General features: G+C 39.3%; 1 protein-coding gene across 1 annotated transcript in view; it reads right to left on the reverse strand.

Moving 5' to 3' along the window:
- Positions 1 to 612: 612 nt before the first annotated feature.
- plpp4 (phospholipid phosphatase 4) overlaps positions 613 to 20,024 on the reverse strand; it is a 45,441-nt gene continuing 26,029 nt past the window's right edge. Inside the window, exons 3-7 of the mRNA XM_088012988.1 lie at positions 18,138 to 18,228; positions 12,911 to 12,974; positions 12,407 to 12,531; positions 5,110 to 5,280; positions 613 to 991 (exon numbers count right to left, since the gene is read on the reverse strand). Of these exons, the coding sequence (XP_087869114.1) occupies positions 783 to 991; positions 5,110 to 5,280; positions 12,407 to 12,531; positions 12,911 to 12,974; positions 18,138 to 18,228 (660 nt within the window). The 3' untranslated portion in view covers positions 613 to 782. The remainder of the gene's footprint in view (positions 992 to 5,109; positions 5,281 to 12,406; positions 12,532 to 12,910; positions 12,975 to 18,137; positions 18,229 to 20,024) is intronic.

The following is a 20,024-nucleotide window of genomic DNA, read 5'->3' on the forward strand; positions in this document are numbered from 1 at the left end:
AGAGAGTCAGATTGGGATAGGGAGAGATGGAAGATGGGTAATAAAAAGAGCGAGGATGTTCAGGTCATGTGAGCCCTGGAGAGCAGGAAGTAATGGGATATTGAACTTTATTTTGACGGGTACCACTGCCTCTCTGCAGATGTATCAGATCTATGTTTATCATTATGTTGCTATGGGCAACCAAAAATGATTAAAATCAGAGCAGGTTAGTTGAAAGTCCTTGGGTTTTAAAACAAAAACTCTGCTTTCCTGGCACTTTTATGCCATTTCTCAGTCTAGTCGTTAAAATCTGTCTGTGATGTAATTTTATGGTTTGGTTGCTGTGAATTCAGACTACCTCACTGATTGTTTACATCAAAACCTTCAACACCAAAAAAAATCAATCTAGTGCAGCAGACAACATTAAAACCCCGCCTCTCATTAGGCAAAGGTTTCTGCAGAAAGTGGAAATATTTGACTCATCGCTCACAGTCATAAACACGACTTTTCCCCAGGTTTCCAGCATGTTGTTCTCTCTGCTTTCTCAGAGGAGATGTTCCACATCCTGACTTTCCTCTCTTACATCTAAATATAAACTTTAACGGCTGCTGCACAAAAACAAGATAAAAAAAATGTAGATGTCACCGAGACAAATTATCAACATTTGGAAATGGTTGAAGTGTGTTTTTTTTTTTTTTTCGTCCAGTGGAATGTATATTAGAGCCAGTCATTGTCTAGGAATGGGGAGGTGGGTTTGGCGGCTTGGTGGGCGTCGAGGAGGCTGTCTCAGTGGGGGCCACTAGTCATACTGGCCCCTCGGTCAGGCCCTCCATGGGCAGAGTGGTGGCGTTGTCGACGGGCTGCGGGTCGTCCTGGGCCGGGGGGGGCGCCCTGCTGGCCGCAGCCAGGCTGGCGTAAGGCAGGTGGCAGTCCATGTGCAGGAAGGGGGGGTAGTGCTGGCGGTAGCTGATGTAAGCAAACAGCAACCCGATCACTCCTCCCACAAAGGCATCTGCAAAGACACACAAACACGTTTTAATGACACGGTTCTCAAACTGTGGCGCATGTACCTCTGGTGGCGCCTTTAGAGATGCTGGTATTATGTGGGAGGTGATTCCAGACACATTAGGTGTACGGAACACCAACAGACTCTAAAATTAGAACCCAGATCTGGGAATTACATGAACCAATCTTAACTGTGTTTGGGTTTGAAAACCTGAGGGATTTCTTAATGGCCATGCTCTCTTTTCAGGCTAACAAGTGTTGGAATTACAAGCTAATAACAATGTTCAATGACCAGCCACATTATTAGGTACATCTGTCCAAAAGCCTGTTTACACAAAGAGCAAACCAGCCAATTTACATGGCAGCAACACAATGCATTTAGACAACCTGATGCAGTACAAAAAGACTGGCTAAAATTTAACTGAGCATGGAGGCAGTGCCAGAAAACCAAACCTGATCTGCAGGAAGTCATCTCACTGGTTGACAGAAAAGGTCTAAAAAAGTAAGAATGTCCAGGTTGCAAAAGGTTCTGGAGCAAATGCTTTGCTGAAATCAGAAGTCTGAGGAGAATGAGCAGTCTGATTTAAATTTAGAAAAAAATGCAACAGCTGCTATTATAATGTTTTTTTCACAAACAAGGTGGACAGACAACCGTTCCTAAATACCAAACACCTCAAACTATAAAGCAGCTGGGCTACAGCAGCAGAAGAGCACACTGAGCCTGTCAGTAAACTGAGGCTAAAACAACAGAAGGTGTCAGCTTTGGGCAGAACCAAAATGGAAAAATGTTTAATGAGTTTTGATTCAGAAGAAAGGGCCAGGATTTGGAGTAACTAACATGAAAGCTGCCTTGTGCCAACAGTTCAGACTGCTGCGCCTCAAATGACGTGAGAATATTTTCTTGGCAGCCTTTTAGGCCAAACTGTGAACATTTCAAAGCCAGCTTTTTACCATCTCTGGCCACTGAGTACCCATGTTAGGATGAAAACCTCCAGCAGGATAATCCACTCCATTACAAAACCTCAGTCAGCTTCTTGACCATCACAGAGGATTCACTCTGTTTCTTACACCTTGTTGAATAAATGCCACAAAGAATTAAATTCAATTGTGGAAAGGCTCCAGTCACATTATAGCAAGATCGGCCTACTTCACTGACTGGTGAATCTATTTATTTGCACTCACACAGAAATAAATACTGTGTATCTATTTGGAATGAGTGAAGCAAGTATTTTTTTTTTTACATGTTGAAAGGAATGAATTTCTCTTTGATATTCTCTGTGGCCATATATTTATCTTTCAATATTAATTTTTTTTTCTTCTGCCGTTCTGAATTATTTTTCCACCACAAACACAAATGAAAAACATCCGCAGGAAGTGAGAACAAATGCCTCAACATTGACGTGAGCAGCAGGCTACACTGGAGACGCTGCAGTGAAGCCGAATAAAAGAAGGGTCAGAGCAGACTGCACTTCTTCACAACCCCTCAGTCCTTCAGTGTTTGCTGTAACAGGCTGCATGTCTTGCATAAGTCTGTTGTGGAGAGTGAAATTTCAGCATTAGAGCCGATGACCTGAAACCTTTGGAGACGATTCGGTAAAGGAGGACGACCACAAGCATCCTCTTCATCAAACTGTTATACTACCGAGTTTCTTCAGTCAGAGGCAACAGGAGCTGCATCTCCATTAATCAAAACTTTGTCAAATTTTCTGCTAATGTCAGAAAAACACAATCACACTTGTATAAGTTCGTTCACACGAAAAGTCGTTAAGCTGCACCATCGTCCTCCTACAACTTCCTGTCATCTTCTTCTTCGTGGTTTACGCCAGTGGCAATGTCTGGTTGTTGATCATGTGACTCGTGATGCAAAATAAGTTTTTCCATTGCAATTTTGAGAAATTAACTAGTTTTAATACAGACAAAAAAAAATCAATTCATCCCAGTGTAAAAACTCTTTATCAAAAAATGTGAGTATTTCGAAACTGGCTTGTTTCTATTAAGCAAATTTACTTTTACAGTTTCAATTTGTGCAATTTTATGGGAAATGGAAACGATGACTTCTGCAGACAATCATCAGCATATTCAACAACTTTTAAAGAAATGTGTATCACATGATTTAAAACAACTTTCAGTTGGAATTATTCAAGTATTTTTGCATTAAACTGAAATTTAGCTGTAGAAACATTTGCAGTAAAGCAGAAACTCGGTGGGATTTTGTGTTTATGGAGCTTCATTACGCCTAAACAGAACAAGTCCAAGAAGCATCTGCTGACCCGACGCCCCCGTTGCGTGTTGCCCTTAAATCCTACATGCAAAGCAGCCATATTGGATTTTCAGGATGTTATCTAAAATCTCCAACTCTTTTATTGAAAACCCATCTCCAGTTTATGCCTGTCTACATGACGGTACAAAACGCAGCATTATCTGCAGTGATCCTGGTTTGAAGGGATTCCCTTCCCCCTGTAGGAGTGTGGTGATAAATAACACCTGCAGTCGTGGAATGGGCCCGGTTAATTAGGCATTGCTGTATGGGCTGCGATGTTTCAGCGAACATCCATCACCGCTGCCGAGTTTAGAGGTTGATGGAAGCAACATGAAAGGCAGAGCCATGAATCGTTGAGCTGGCTCACTCACCTCGGGCCGGGCCATCTCTGGTTCTCTGTCAGAGGCTGAGCAGGTCTGCATTACAGCTGACCCCATTTTAACTATCATACATCACAAAATATAGCACTGCTGTAATGAATATTAAGCAGATATTGCTGAAAATAGATCAAACTTGAACTAAACTTCCCTAATATCTGCACTGTAAAACAGAAGTTGAATGAAACATGAAACTGCTTCACCTTCCAGTAATAAGGATCTGCAGAGCGGATGAGCCGGTGGCCTGGACGTTCTTCTGATTCCTGTCAACTGAATTTACCAGACTGTGACTTGATTTAATAGATTAGTTTAGTGATGGTGAGAGTATTAATATTCATCAAGCACAGTGTAGCATCTGGGCTAATGGGAGCTCCCAGCTTGTGTTTACACTGGCAGCAGATTGGGGACCCTCAAATTTAATGGACTGCTCTATTGCAGCTTACTTCCAGCCGACGGAGAGCGAGCAGGAGGGAAACGCAGATCCAGGGAGGATTCAGAAAATGATGGGCTTTCTTGTAAATGCTGGATTTGTGTTGTTTTGGTTGTAAATAAATAAAGGCAGGTTGTAAAAAAAGCTGTTGGGTTTGCTGCCAAGAACATATGGCTTTCTAAAACTAATTAACACAATGTGATGGAGCTGTCATCATGTTATTTCTTTTCTATCTGAAACCCACACACCCACGCAGTTCTCGCTCCCAGCCCCCCTCAGGTCATTCTTTTAGTTTTCCAGGAGACACATTTAAAACATTTAACGTTTTAAAACTTGTGCTGGTTTGTTCAGTTTTGTGAGGATTCCTCCTCATTTTTTGGGTTTGGATTATTTCCTTGTTTATATTTTTATGTCTCACCATACTCTATTCATGTCTCCTATTTTTGGTGATAATTTTTGGTAATGTGTTGCCATTAGACTTAGATAATTCTCATGTTCGGCTCTTTTTGCTGTTACACTCCGTTCTGTTCCCTTCCCTCTCATTTTGTAGTTTCTCAGAGTTTTATTTCAGCTCCTTTATGTTAATTATTCATCTTTCTTCAGCTTGACAGTTCTCTCCCTCCCACAGCTGTCCCCAATCACCTGATTTCATCACCTGCATCTGATGCTCTTCTCCTGTCTTCGCTCAGTATTTACATCCACAGGTTCTCATTGTTCTGGTTTCACTGCCCTCTCCTCTCCACTCCCTTTGCAAATTGTTCCTTTTGTTTATTATTAAATATCTCCTGGTAACCTCCATCTTTCTTTAATCTCACTCTTCTTCCAGACTCTGTGACTTTGCTTTGACAAAGAAACTCACTCATAACATCCATGAAAATCCTTTCTTTAGTCTTAACAAGAAGTTGATTTTCTGAGAAACTCATCATTAGGCATACTAACTCAAAAGAAACATGCCTGAAATCACTCTGTAATAAATTTAATGACTGATATAACATTCCAGCTTACAGCGATGATTCTGTAAAGTCTAAACACAGACATAACGGTTTTGTTGGTTGGACCTTGCCAGTGGTGTTTGTAGTCACACGTCCTGGACAGAGCAATCATCATGGCGCTGTAAAGAGGTAGAACCATGGCACAAAGACGCCAGCTGCGACCCCGGCCCCCATCTGTGAAGCACTGCAGCTTTCCGGCCAGGTAGAAGGAGGTAAACCCGAGTCCAGAGAACGCAACTGGAAGGCAGAAAGAGACGACGTCAAGCAGATCAACAGTTTTGTTCCAGAAAAGTAAAAAACAAAGACCAAGTTTCAGGGTATTAGTAATGGAAAGCCATATGCCTGCAGGTGAAAGATATTTTTAAAACAACCTTTTAAAATGATTAAAGTGTTTTTTGTAACTGCAGGTAATTTAGCAGCAGGACAGAAGCAATCATGTTAGGTCCTAAACCAAGGCTGCAGGTTTCTAACTGAAGGTGTAATCAGTGTGCATACCAAATCACAAAATGATCTTAAAGACCGTGCCAAGCGCAACATTTGTAAACATTTAATCAATTACATTGGCCAGCAGCTCACCGCTGCACATGGCAGCCAATACTGAGATTTCACAGCTCTGTGCTACATGAATGTGAACGGACAGCAGGCCTGTGCATTAAGCAACATCTGCTGGGAAGTAGAAGAGGAACAGCGGTGGTCTAATTGTGGGAATTAAAGGTTGAACAGTGGAACCATTTGAGTTTTTGCTGAAGCAAAGCGATTTGATGCTGCAGCAAAGCAAACAGCCGGCTCATTTGTCACTCAACTAACAAGCTGGCCAGAACACATGACAGAACAAGAGCTCTGAGAAAACAGAGAGGAGAGCAGGGAAACAAAGTCAGACTGTCTCCAGGACTCTCCTGTTTGGGAACTGATCCAATAAAAACGACTCCATTCAGAACAAATCATCCAGACCTCTGATGTGATGAGGGATTTGTCTGATCTAAACAGTTTGATTCTTCCATGAAACTAAGTTCCTTAACATAGTTAAAATATGGCATGCTGAATTATTTATACTCAAACTTTGTTCAGCTTCTCACGAGTCATGAAGGCCAAACTGGAAACTTAGAAAATGTTTGGTGAAATACGACCAAATGAAACTTTTTAACATCACTGCAACATGCTAACCATGATGGAAAACAACACTCCACATCCTGACCACACCCTCCACACTGAAACACGGTGATGGCAGCATTATGCTGCTTCTTTCACAGGACCAAGGAAAACAGGACAACTGTGGAGAAAATATGAAAACGCCTGCAAACAAATGTAGTGAGGCTTCACCTTCAAACACAGCAATGAACCTGAAGACCAAAGCATCTGTTAGAACGGTCCAGTCAAAGTCCAGACCTTAATCCAAACAATAATCTGTTGGAATTTTCTGTCCATAAATGCTAACACATGCTCTGTTCAATGAGGTTTTCAGCTGCAGTGAAAGGTTTTTCTACAAACTTCTGATTCCAGCAGCTTTTCAGGTTTCCATTTGTAAAACTGTCCTAACATTTCACAGTCATGCACCACTTTGCATTTATTTATCAAATGAAGTAACCTTGAAGTTGGTAGTGTGACAGGGACACATTGGGATGAAAACACTGGGCATGAAGACTTTAGCTCAGCCTGTTGTTCAGACTGAACTCCCAAAGATTCAACATTAAATCAGTTTGGATGTAAATGTGAGACATGACTGACACTGAAAGCAAAACATTTTCATCCATTCAGAATAAAAGTACATTTATTATTTGTGATGTAGTTAATAAGAGTGAAACGTAACCTTAATGTCTGCCTTTTCTCAAATTAATTCTTGTAATCACAAAAAATCTACATTTTATTTCTGGCACTGTAAATTTCTAAAACCTAAATTGTAGATGAGACAATTCAGCTAAACTCTACCTAAATGTGTCTATTTCTCATTTTTACATGATAATTCCTCTCTAGCATTATGCTAAGGCAAATGACTTGTTAATCCTCCTCCTCATCATCATCATCATCATCAGATCTTGCTCTTCAAGGAAAATAAATGATTTATGAATCACTTTGTTAGTTTCAGTAGCACTTCCACTCCTTCATCCATCCACCTCTCACCAGCTCATTGCCGGGGGCAACATGGGAATCTGTGTCTTGCCCAAGGACATTTCAGCATGTAGTGGAACTAGCTCATATTTTTATTAAACTTCACAGTTAAAAACGGTAATGTCTTCCTGCAGCCTGCACCAAATGGGAGTTTATGTGACTGAATTCCTCAAGAGCAGGAAGAACAGAACTAATAATTTATGAGTGGAAAGAAGATGGAAATCCTGCTGCAGATAAAATTAACACTTTTCAGTTTGGAGAGAGCTACACAACACCCACACAGATTAACTGATGTTTTTAGAGACTAACCTTTACTTTAAAGTTCCTCAGTCTGAGCATCCCTCAGAGACCATCCATCTCACTTTGAGGTGACGCCTTCACATCCCAAACCTCGCAGCAGCCCACACTATTTGTCTTTTTGGCTCTAAACAAAGCTCAGGCAATTTAATTTGTCCTTTGGGAGGACAGAGTTACATTATCCTGGGAACTTACTCAGTCCCACTCTGAACAGTTTAACTTTCGGCTTCCAACAAGAAATTAACTTTCATTTGCAAAAATCCTTTAAAGCAGCAGTATTATGTATTTTTCAGGTACATAGTGCCATTTTATTACAGAATAAAGTAACTGTCACATTAATAATATGACTTAACTAAAGTCATATTAGAAGTCCAGGTGTTAAATTACCCAATTTCAAGGTAATTTAACATCTTCATATTGTGGAAGTTTCTTTAAAAGCTCCTGCTCTTTCTGAAGCTCCACCTTCATGAAATCCTCACAACATTTTTACTAGTGTTTCACTAAGAAGTAGCTCCAATAATGAGCTCAGCTGGTAAACAGCTCCACCAGCTGTTTGCTAATTGTGGCTGGCTAGTCTGCAGGAGCTTAGTGGGGAAGACGCAGGGAAGGAGCTGAGCCTCGAAGGCAGAGCTATGTCCACTATGAGCTATGTGTTTTGTACAGCTGAGTGGTTGCCATGGAGACTCAAGTATTTCTCAAACATGGCCAAAATAATAAAAACAACCAGGTACTTTTTTGATGGAGTAATTTTATAACGAAGCTCAAAGCAGTCAGTTTTACATAATACTAATGATAATAAAAGAACCTTTGCAGAATTTTTTTCTTATAAAACTGGAACAAATCATGACAAATTATTATCATACTGTCTGAGCTGCTTTGATTAACATGCAGCAATAAGTTTCAGTTAAAAGCCAAAACATTAAAAGGTTTATTTTACCAAACTGTATAGTTGTATAAAATAAAATGAAGAGTTTATTGAAAGTAGTTTTAAGTGTCCCTCAATAATCAAGGCTGGATGGAAGAATGGGAATAAAAATGTAACGTGACAACAGTGAGAAACAGGCTGGCTCATTGTTGAATTCTTTCCTTTTCATTCCAGAACCATCCGGAGCCCATATGTTTACCAGAACAATCAGTGGAACTGGAAGGAATCAGGAGGATTAGCCAAACACTTGGGATGCATTATGCTCGAGTGGGGACATCAAGTATCCATCCTGCTTTCACGTTGCATAAAGAAACTCATAAACAAGCCTTTACATGTGAAATCTGTAGGATTAACTAAGTGAATGGGTAAACCAATGAGCCGAATGTACGAACGACTGCAGGACGGTCCAGAGGCAGCAGGAGTTTCCCAAAAGGCCAGAGAAGAGAAACATAAAACATCTTGATAACGAATCAGCTGCATGCATCTTAAACAAACTCCCTGAGAGACAAAGAACAAACACAGAAGAGCAGAATAATCAGAGGTGATTCACATTGCACCTTTTTTTCTTACAAATAAAATATTTGATTTGAGATTAAAGTGAAGGTAAAGGTGATACCTTCCTTTCTGTCACTTAAACTCTGCATCTCCGTAATGAGAACCAAACTACCATGATGGAAAAAAGTGAATCACTTTTGTGAAATTCACAAATTTTGATATAGCTGAAAAGACTAAGATTAGTTAATATGGGTTTCTGATGGTTTACTTTGCGACAAAGCTGTCAGGTTTTAATACCCAGTAAAGACTGAGAACCTAAACAAAGTGCATTATTATGCTTTCCATCTCTGGGTCTCTGCCATCCCCTCTCTGCTGTGTTGATCTTTGACCTTTATCGTGACCTGTGGGATATCTTTGCTAACTCCCACTAGAAAAGCTGCATATTAAACGACCACTTAGTGCCTGAGGCTGATCCTCCTATTAGCACATAAAGAGTCAACAGAAAATGTGTATTAGCATTAAATTAAAACCGCTTTGTTCTGCGTCCCGACTGTCAGAAACACAAAGAGGAGACCTGAATTCTCTCCTGGTACTGAACTAATATGATGATAGACGTTGTAATCTTTGGCTAATTAAATATAAATGATGATGCAATAGTGAAGGAGGCGGATTCAGAAAAGAATCTGGTCAAAGGATTAATTGAAGCATTACAGACTATGCTAATGCTAAAGATGGCATCTTTCAGTGGAGTATATCCATCAGTAACATCAGCTGGGTTTTTATGCACAAGGGAAATGGTGAAATGAATATGAATGTGATGTGAGTCGTGCTTCAGGACCTGTTTATGGGCTGCAGTGGGTTTAGTGAACTGGTATTTATTGCTTTGTTTTTCTCTTTTAGGAGAATGCCACACCGAATTCCTGTTATGTAGTTCGCTTCAGAGAGGTGGGGGAATCTAATCAAGGACAAGGGAGAAGCCTTCAAGACTATCAAATGGAGTGGAAACATCTCGGGCGTTTAAAAGCTATCAGGACACCAGCTTCTCACACGTCTAAAGGTTCTGTATCTATTATTGATAACTTTATAAAATGTCCTGTGATGCACATAAAACAAACGTCTACTAACTGATATAATCAGGGGTGCAAAACAGAAGATAGATGCTCATATATTTAAAAGTAAGTTAAACAATCATAGTTCCTATTAAAACCAAACAATATTTTAAATATTAAATAGAAGGTAAAAAAAAAAAAAGCTCTTAAATTGAAAAGTTCATTATATAAAACTAAGTGGCTTAGTTCAGGGTTTAATAAGAAATATAATGTTGTTTCTTGTTTATATAATCCATTCTCTATAAAATAGCAAAGACAAACTTTTTAGCCATAATATTAAAACTTGTTAAATCAACAAAGACCCTGGAAGGACGAGCAGAGATAGAAAACAGATGGATGTTTATGAGCTGGCAGCCTCATGTCAGCCTTCACATCTGATGAGTCTGAATTTTGTACCACAAACAAGAAAAAGTGGCATAAAAATAAAAACATCCTTGAATCTTAATGCTGAGCTACAAACATTCAAACTGCATTCAGTTTTTATGTGCTCCTTGTGCCTTTTCAACTCTTTTTGGGCAATACATGGGATTACTTTTGTTCTGCAGATGTCATCTCAGTGATTTTGTTGCGGCTTTTCAATCTGTTGCTTTGACAAATCTAATCCAGATCTGCAGAGTTTCTAATGTTTCTAATGGGAACCAGTGAGCGCCTCAAAGCCTCCCATGCTTATAGAAGGTGTGTTGAGGAGCATTAAACTTTAATCTGAAATCTGACTGGAAGTGCTTTAAAACTCAATCGAAACTAAATGTGTAAGGCATCTGATGTCTGGGTGTGTTACTGTGTAACAGTAGCAGCATGTTTGATCTGCAGGTTTAAGGCCGACACGCTCAAACCGTGATGCCAGCAAATCACAAACCATGCAGCCAAAGGCAACTTCTTTCTACCTGAACGTTCTGCCTGATTGAGCATGGACAAACTATTCCAGTTAAAATCAGCCTGTCACAGTAAAGACAGCAGACTGAGAGATTTCTTTCTCTAAAGATTTATTTTCATTGTTCAAAATAGGCAGAACAGGGGCAGAACTCTGTATACATGTAATATTAATGGAAAAAAGCTTCAAAGTAAAAATAAAAATCAATGCATTCATGTTTGAGGGGAGTTTAAACAGCTAAAAAAAATCCAGCTGCTAATGAGGTAGAAAATGAACTATTCTGATCCAGCAGTACTTGATATTTTTGAAAAGCTTGTAGATTAAATAAAGTTATTTTATCTTGTTTATCTCTCAGCCTGAGACAATAAAACTGATGTTGCCTCTACAGTATAAAATTTTTAAAAAGCAAGATCTTGAGCTCCATTTTTACCAGTTAGTGTTTAGCACCATCTCCGTTGCTAGGCAACAGGACATAAGTCCTGCATCGGCCAGATCCTCAAAGACTGCCACTGGATTGGGACACCCTCCCAAGATATTTAGATTATGTCAGTTATTTATATTCCTTTAGGGATAAAAAAAAAAGAAAAATTATGTTTGATTTGAATGGAATACTTAAAATTTATTCTGTATCAAACTGAAAACGCTAACTTTAGTATTTAATACCCAATGACCAATCTCTGTAAAAATGCTTCCTACGTAATATTTTTGACATTTTGTCGCTTTATGTTTTTTCAGATGATTTTATCAATATTTTTTCTCTCCAATCTGCCATGATGGCAGACACTTTTTTAAAGTTATGTTCTCTGCCTTTCCAACAGTTTGTTGTTCAGGTTTAGCTCAGGTATAACAGCTCTGCAGTCAACAAAGTATAAAAAAGTAGCAACAAAGGAATCCTTCTATTTTGTAAATATCATGTTTTAAGTTTAAATGCAGTTAGATAAGGGTTAGGGATTGTTCACATTATACAGCACCAAAACCAAAAACACTAAATATTTCAGAAAAGCGTGTTGAATTGAAATGTTGACATTGTTGGATATGTGAAGTGGCAAATTTGAATATACCCAAAATAAGACTGTAACACACAGAGCTACATGGTGTCCACTGCACTGTGCACCATCTGCAGGGACCGCAGCAAACAATCCCAGTGAACCTTTCTCCAGTCGTCTCCTTTACACCAGAAGAAACGTGAATTATTGAGCATAGTGCTGAGGTGGAACAGCTTGCTACGCTGTTTGGCCCAAAATGGCCAGCAATCCTCCCTGCTTCATGTAGCTGAGCACAGCAGGAAGTCAGATGAAGGTGAAGCACTGAACGTTTTATCATCTGTCACATATGTCAGAAGTGAAATATGCTGGACTCATTCATGACAAGTTTCCTCAGGGTCTGCATATTACATCTTCGGCAACAATAAAAAATATCTTGAGCACAATCTGTCAGCACAGTGGCATTTCTTATTAGCTCAAACTGAAACGCTACCGTTCAGTTTTAATAAGGTGGTGTGAGAGATCTGATATGGTTGCATATTGTTTTGCAGTTGCCAGCGGTGATTTCTTTACTCACAGGAGGAATGGCTGCTGGGGAAGCTTTTGCGCCCTTCAGACACCATCTCCGGCTCGCCGGTGCACAGCATCTTTGCATTCATTTGACCATCTGGGAAACAGCGCTGGAAGTAATCTGGCCTTGGTCTGAAAAATTAGTTTTCATGTGATTACAATGAATGAAGAGAACAGCTATTATAAGTCTCAAAATATGGAGTGACTGCAACTTCAACCTGAGCATCATTAGCTGTGTTTCCATTACAAATGTGTGCAAATTCTCATCATTCTCCAACTACTTCCTGTCTCATTCTTCATAGTTTGTGCCAGTGGAAATATCTGGTTGTTAGTCAAACTTGCAGTTTTCCTAAATAAACCAAAATTGATACGGCCAAAAAAACATCTCATTCTAACATTAAGTTGATGTTTCCCTTATGCAAATCTATTTTCTAAATGTCAACCTGCACAATTATATTGTGGATGGAAAAGCAGCTACTGACAGCGCCGTGAAGTGACTTGTTCAGGATACCTGCCAACAATCAGCTTGATAGTATTTGTGAAGACTCCATTTAATGCGAGTGCCAGGGACACAGCTGAGGACAGAAGGACAAGGATTAAAACAAATCTTACATTGTCTCATTATGTAGTAGTACAAACCTCAGTCACAGTTTTATACAAGTTCTGGTCAGTTTTGCACACTTTGTACAAACATGACGGCCAAATTTTTGTGTTTAGGTAAAATCAGATCCAGTCATTTAGGAGTTCAGAGTCCAAGCCTCCAGAAATCAGTCGTTCTCAGTAACCAGACCTTCTGTGTGAAGCAAAGCGTAGAACAAGGAGTTGGTTTTTACCAGACTGTCTGTTTCCTGAAAACACTAAAGAGTTGATGCATCTGAGGAAGGCAGTTAACAAGAGAGAACAAAGACATTTATACCCACAAAATCAACATAATGCATTTAGAAGAACTGAAAATGTTGAGTTTATCATTTTTATAGCTGCTTTATTTTCTTCAGAAAAAATAAATAAATAATCCTAACTTTGTCATGACAACAGATTATTATTATGTTGTTTTTTTTGTCTTGGTATAAATGGCTTGCTTCACTGGTAATAACTGAGGGAAATTTAATGAGTAAACAAAATAGTTTCCTCGTAATGGTTACAGCCGCACTAATAATCCACCTCCTTCAATAAAAGCATCACATTTATGCTTTGTTTTCATGTTGAGTTATGAATCTCCCCTAACATTCACACAGATATTGTCAGTTGAAATCTAATTAACCAAACACCCATCTGTTCTCCTAAATTGTCTGATATTGTTGAAGAAACAAAGTGTGTTCCTTGAGATAACAAATGCATTCATCTTGTTTAAAGAAAACAAAAAGTCGATACCTTGTGAAAAGGAGATGCATCGACTCATTATCACAAGAAAAGCAGCTTTGCTTTGTTGAGACTTCTACGGTGTCAGATTCCCTCTGTAGGTTCATCAGTCTGTGTGTGATGTGTGTGATCTTCACCCCATACAGCTCTGCAAGCTTTCTCATCTGTTTGCATCAACTTTTTTAGGGCACTGCAAAAAATCTAACATAGGTTTCTGTCCAGTTCTCATCAGATCATGAAATTTATCACTCTATTATGAAAAAAAACCACTTTGTTCTCTTGCGCGGGACGTTTATCTTCTTGATGTTCAAAGTATTTCTGTCCCTCTGTGCAACAGATCCTCATCGAAGGCAGACGAGTCTGAATCTTGTCACTCCGAACTGGTTTGAAGTAAAGTTAGCTAATGGCTCAGAGTGCGTTTAGAAGTACAATGTCGTTTAAATCTGAGATGAACGAATTAAATAAACACAATGTCAAAATTAAAAATCAGTCAGAAACTATAAACACCCCTGTTGCTTTCATGATATTTAAGATGTAAAATTATCCAATTTAACAACAGCAAAAAGAAGGTCTAGAACAATAAATTGTTTTGGGTTATTAATGTACTGACATGGAGAATCACATAAGCCGTGCTGTTTTCCATTACTTTTTGGAGATGTGATTGAATTCATGCCATCTTTGCTTCTTAAGATTTTATTCTTTATTATTCTGGTAATATTTACAATGAATACATGTTGGATGGAACATCTGAAAAGTTACAAAAGTCTTATTGCAGCTCAGACATTTAGAGAATGGCAAATTACAAAGTAGGAGTCCAAATGCTAACAATCTTTAATTTAAAGTTATTATGAAGTAGCAGGTCAAATTACTTATTGTTGCAAGAGCGTTCGACTTTAAACAAATCATTGTTCAGTCACTTTAAACATGGATTTTAAGGCCAGTTAAAGACCTAAGATGTAAAGCATTAAACTCTTGCTAATATTACAATTCATGCAGCTTAAAAGAGCAAAAACATCGACGGGATTTCCCTGAAGACGTGGATTGCCACAGGCAAAATCTGACTGTGAAAGAAATAAATGGCTCATTGTGATGGGAGAGAGGAAACGTAATGTTGGTCAGTAGGTCAAAGTTGCACTGAAACTGAATGTTCACTTAATTATCTATAAGGAGTCCAGTGGGTCTCATAGTTAGAGGAGAGAACCTGCCCTTACTCCCAGTGGACTCCAGTGGGACTTAGTTCATCCTGCTCAGACGTCTCGGAGTAAATCCAAGAGTTATCCAGCCTTCTGTTACTTCCTATTGCACAATAATGAATTGGGGACTTTTGCTGAACAAAACCAGCAGTCGTTATAATTAACCTGACATAACAGTTTATTTTATGGTTCCAATGGTGCAGACGTTATTGGAACTGTCTTTGCCTTGCTGGTCATAGTGCGTTCCTAAAACTGTCTGACAGTCTGTGAGCTTGGTTTCATCCTGGTGACTGGAAACCGTGCAGTAGTCGAATGGTTTTAAAGTAAAAATGAATCCTCCTAAATTGCTTCATGGTTCCAGAGCTTTTTATAACTGTCTGCAAATAACAGAGCTGAGGAGAAGCTGGAGTGATTGGCCCGTTCATGAAGCCAGACATCCGAACATCTGCTGCATTCATCTTCCCAGTGTATCCAAACGACATTAATCTGTTTGAGAAAATGATCTGTGTCACATTCAGATTGTGTTCAGTTGCCCTTGAGTCTCCTGAGTCGGTCCATCCATCCATGCTGTGTTTTAATGAAAAAATAAATATTCTATGTCAGCAATTTTGATATATTTTCCTCATTACTCTGTGGCAGGACATTTTTTACTTTTCATATTTTGTCATTGTCTTTGCAGTCACAGTAACATTTACAGTTTGCCTGAAGCATCTAATTAACAGTGCAAACATTTCCATGTTGCTTTCAGTCAGTCTGCAGGTGAGGATGATGAGGGTTTGCTCTTCTTCTCAGCAGCATTCAGGATTCACTCAGCTTTTCTCCAACATCCACAGCGGTTGAGTCTCATCAGGATTCTCACTCCTGTTACTTTGACGCCGTTCACCTCCTCTGTGCTGAGCTCAGTGGAGAGCTTTTGGATGTAGGAGTCAGATAATCTGTTCCAGGCGTCTGATCAGGATGCCTCAGGGTACAGGCATTATTTTAAAATCACGCAATAGGAATACTGTTGGGAACTACTGCATTGATGGCATCCTATGTCCTCCCTTCTACCTGGTTCATCAGTGCTTCCAGGACTGACTGTGACATTTGCTTAATACTGAATGGTTCCCCATGAGGTTTTTGCAGCAGATTGTTTAAAGTCTGTAGGTTTTCATTTTTTTTATTATATTTTTATTTTTGCACCTCTAGCAACTCTCAAACCATTTTGCTCTGTGTGTTTTGATCTGGGCATCCGCATGTTGTGAGAGAAAACATGATTCATCAGACCAGATCACTGTCAGCCATTGGCTGTGCTCCAGTTCTTGTTTTCATGCTTCCATTGCTGTTTTTTAGCAATAGAAAGTGGTCAACATGCCCAACCTGACTGATCTGTTGCTATGCAACCCCATAGCTAAGGTCTAATGTCCATTTTGACACCTTCAGATCAGAAGTAACATGAACTTTCCCTACAGTTTCAGCTCCAGCGGCTCGTCTGTTGGATCAGACCAAACGCAGCAGCATCAGTAACCCTTGGCTGCTCATCCCCTGCTGTCTGTTCGTTCCCTCCATGAACCACTTCTGGTCGACTTTGGCCTCTGGAGACCTGCTACATCCCACAAGAGTTGCATTGTGGAAATGTTCTGATTCAGTCATTCAGTCATCACAATTTCAAACCTGGAAAACTTCTGAAATCCTTACACTGCTCCATTTTCCTGATCAAAAAAAAAGGAGGGAAAATGCCTGATATTGCCCACTAATTGTAATGAAGAAATCTGGTCACCTGTCAGTGGTCATAATGTTATGCATGATCAGTGTACTCATTATGGAGAGAAAAATAAAGTAAAGCTGTAGAATTGACAAATGAGTCCAACCATGAAAAGACCACAAACACTCCCCCACATAAAGCGAACAGTAGCATCGCTGTGATATCACATTACCAGGGTGGAAAACAGTGTTTCAACTTTATAATCACGATTAAAGTCAGCGCTCCGGAATCATCTTTGACTCATTCTCAGTGAGTAGTCTGGTGGGAAATATGACCCTCAGATGGCTTCATTATATTCTGACTCAGAGATAATCGCGTAATTAAGCGGCGTGACTTCTGGAATGATAAAAGATTATTAGACGACTTTTTAAAACGTTTTCCTTTCTACCATGAAGTAGAATACGGAGCGTGGCAGAAAGCAATGTACCACACAATATATGCCCATATATCAGCAAAAGTAAAGAGCATAAACTTACCAAGCATAATCTATTTAAACCTAATTATGTCCTGTAATCTTGTTTGCGTTTCTGAAGTAGAGAGCCCTGGGGGATGCTTTCCAAAGTGATACATTTGGAACTGCATTCTGAAAGCTTCTGACATGAAAAATTAATATGTCTGTCAATGTTTTAAAAATAAACAACTTTACACCAATCAGAGTAATTAATTTAATATTTTTCTGTGTCATTTTAGAGACCGTTTCTTAATGCCATCCTCAGAACTCGGATCTGTCTGACATCTGTCATAAAATGCAGAACAGTCTTCCTTCCTTTAGTTCTTTGTTCTCCTGAGTTTCACAGTTTTCTAAACTGGTTTGCAGAAGTCCTTCTCTGCAGGCGGTGAGGGGCTCGTTAAATTCTCCACTGCAATGTAATCTCTGCTGCACTGAGCCACTCGCTTTCCACCTGATTCATCACTGTGTGTCTCTTTAATTGGATTTGTGTTAAACTTTCTTAATGCCTTGCAGCGCCGATGCCTTTTTCTGGCACTCAACCTCCAGGGAAAGTAGGAAAAAATGTGTGTGAAACTACTGGGTCCTGGTAGAGAATGAAAGAAGATGCTTTAAATTGATAATAAGTAAATACTTGGCTAAGAGCGATATTCATGGTGGCATATTGACAGACACACGAGGTCATAGAGTTTAAAGATCAGCGCCATAATGACTAATGAACTCCTTACATTTGGCTAGATCGCTTCAGGCAGAGGAAGGAAAAACATATTGAGCTAAAAGAAATCCTAACAAAATTTGTTCATTGCTGAAGCATAAAAAATCGAATAAAGCGTGGGCAGAAACTTTTGTATAATACATATGCTGTTACTATTACAGGCCAAATCATTCACATTCCAAGGCTTCTAAATTTCATGTAAGTGTAGCAGGAAATGCATTTAGGAAAAACATTTTCAGCACTTTAATTATGAGAACTGAAGGGAAGATTTTCACGCACCTAAACAAGCCTCCTTGATCTCCGTCTTGTCCGTTCTCTGAATTATCTTCACCACGAATATCACTGCCAGTGGAGTAAGGAAAGAAATTGCCTGTAAGGAAATAAGACAGAACAACAAAATGGTAATAATTACAGTGATTTTAGGATTCCAGGGGATCTGCTCAACACGAAAACACTCCTGCATTAACTTGTGACCTGAACCTGTCAAAACTGAAAAACCCAACAACTGATTTTATTGTTCAGTGGCTCTTCCAACCAGCACTCAGAGTTTCTGTCTAATTTGATAGGAGATTTGAGCTCCCTCTGCTCAGAGGTAATAACTGTTGCCACAGAAAGTATTAATTAAATCCAGGATGAAATTGTTTTATATTTCTGCCCTAAGCAACAGCTGATTTAGAGATAAGATTCTCCAAATCTTCATGGCTTTAACACAGAAACTGCAGTGTGGCAGAAGCAAGTAAAGAGACTATGATGAACGATGAAATTTGCACCCAGTCAACACACACATACACACACCTACACACACATACACACGCATACACACGCATACACACCCCTACACACGCATACACACACACCTACACACGCATACACACACATGCATACACATAATCCAAACGGTTGAAAGAACGTAAGTTCCTAATCTTAATGGCTTGTCTACTTCGATGTCAGATGATGTCACTGTAGGAATATGCTGTTGTAGTATTATTATCAGTCATATTAGGAGGAGGTGAAGGAATCTTGTTTGGAGAAAAACTGCTCTGACATATGCAGGCAACTATAGTTTATTATTTTATGTCCTCCGTTTAACAGCCTCTTTAATTGGTTTGCTTCGACCTTTAGAGACTATGAATAAAAAACATCCCATCACAGTAAATCTTTATTTGAAACTTGTAAAATACAGCCGGTGTTTATGTGAAACCATGTGACCTTATAGCCAAACGTAAGTTTATTAAATCCATTAGTGAAGAAACAATTATCTGGTTGTTTGTGAAATCTCATTAGTAATGATGAGGTTTCCAGTCGTAGGGATCATTTTGTGTTTAGCAGAAAAATTAGGATTTCTATATTCACAAATTATTTACAACATTTAAAATCAACTCATTGGCTAAAATATTCCTGCAGCCTTGCATGTCTTCCATATTTACAGGAGTAAAGAAAAAAACCTCCTGCCACTTCTCACACTTGGAATATGCAGGAGTGACACTTGGAGCTGCCCTCCGGCCTCTACAACATTCATTATGAAGGTCACAGTGAGCCGTACTGTAGCATCATGTAAATCTTATCCATGCACTCATAGTAATAGTTGGATAACTTCTCCAGACCTTCAGGGCTGCTGTCAGAGTGGAAGTACTACAAAATGTCTGACAGGACAGATTATTTCCCCAGAAGACATGTAGCCAGGGAATAAGGGACTTTTTTTCAATTCCCGATTGATGGAAATGTCTTTCCCAAAGATTTATTGATACCCCAGCTAATAAAAACTGTCAATATTCAAAGAGAAACAGAATAATAGAGCAGAGCTAAACAGTTTGCGTTGAGGCCCATTCAGCTCTCCAGATCAATTGTCAGCTTGGAGAATTTGGCATTCATGTTTCATGACTGGCTGCCAGAGATATAAATGACTAATGCACTTTGAAATGCTTACAGAATTACTCATCAAATCTATCTGGCAATTAGTCACTTTGAGCTCCACCAAACAGATTGTAATTATGCTTTGACCTCTTTACTCACGCGACACTGGTTGGTCTGGCAGAAACAGACATGGTAAAAACATTCTAACTGCTAAGTATCCTGTTTTTAAATATAGAATGTATTTTATACACTAAGCTGTCATAAAACTTCCTGTCACCGGCTCCTCAGCAGGCGTCATGTGAGTGAGGAGTT

This window comes from Poecilia mexicana, unplaced genomic scaffold (genome assembly GCF_051168715.1).
Source record: "Poecilia mexicana isolate PSO_F unplaced genomic scaffold, ASM5116871v1 scaffold_15, whole genome shotgun sequence".
Taxonomy (NCBI): domain Eukaryota; kingdom Metazoa; phylum Chordata; class Actinopteri; order Cyprinodontiformes; family Poeciliidae; genus Poecilia; species Poecilia mexicana.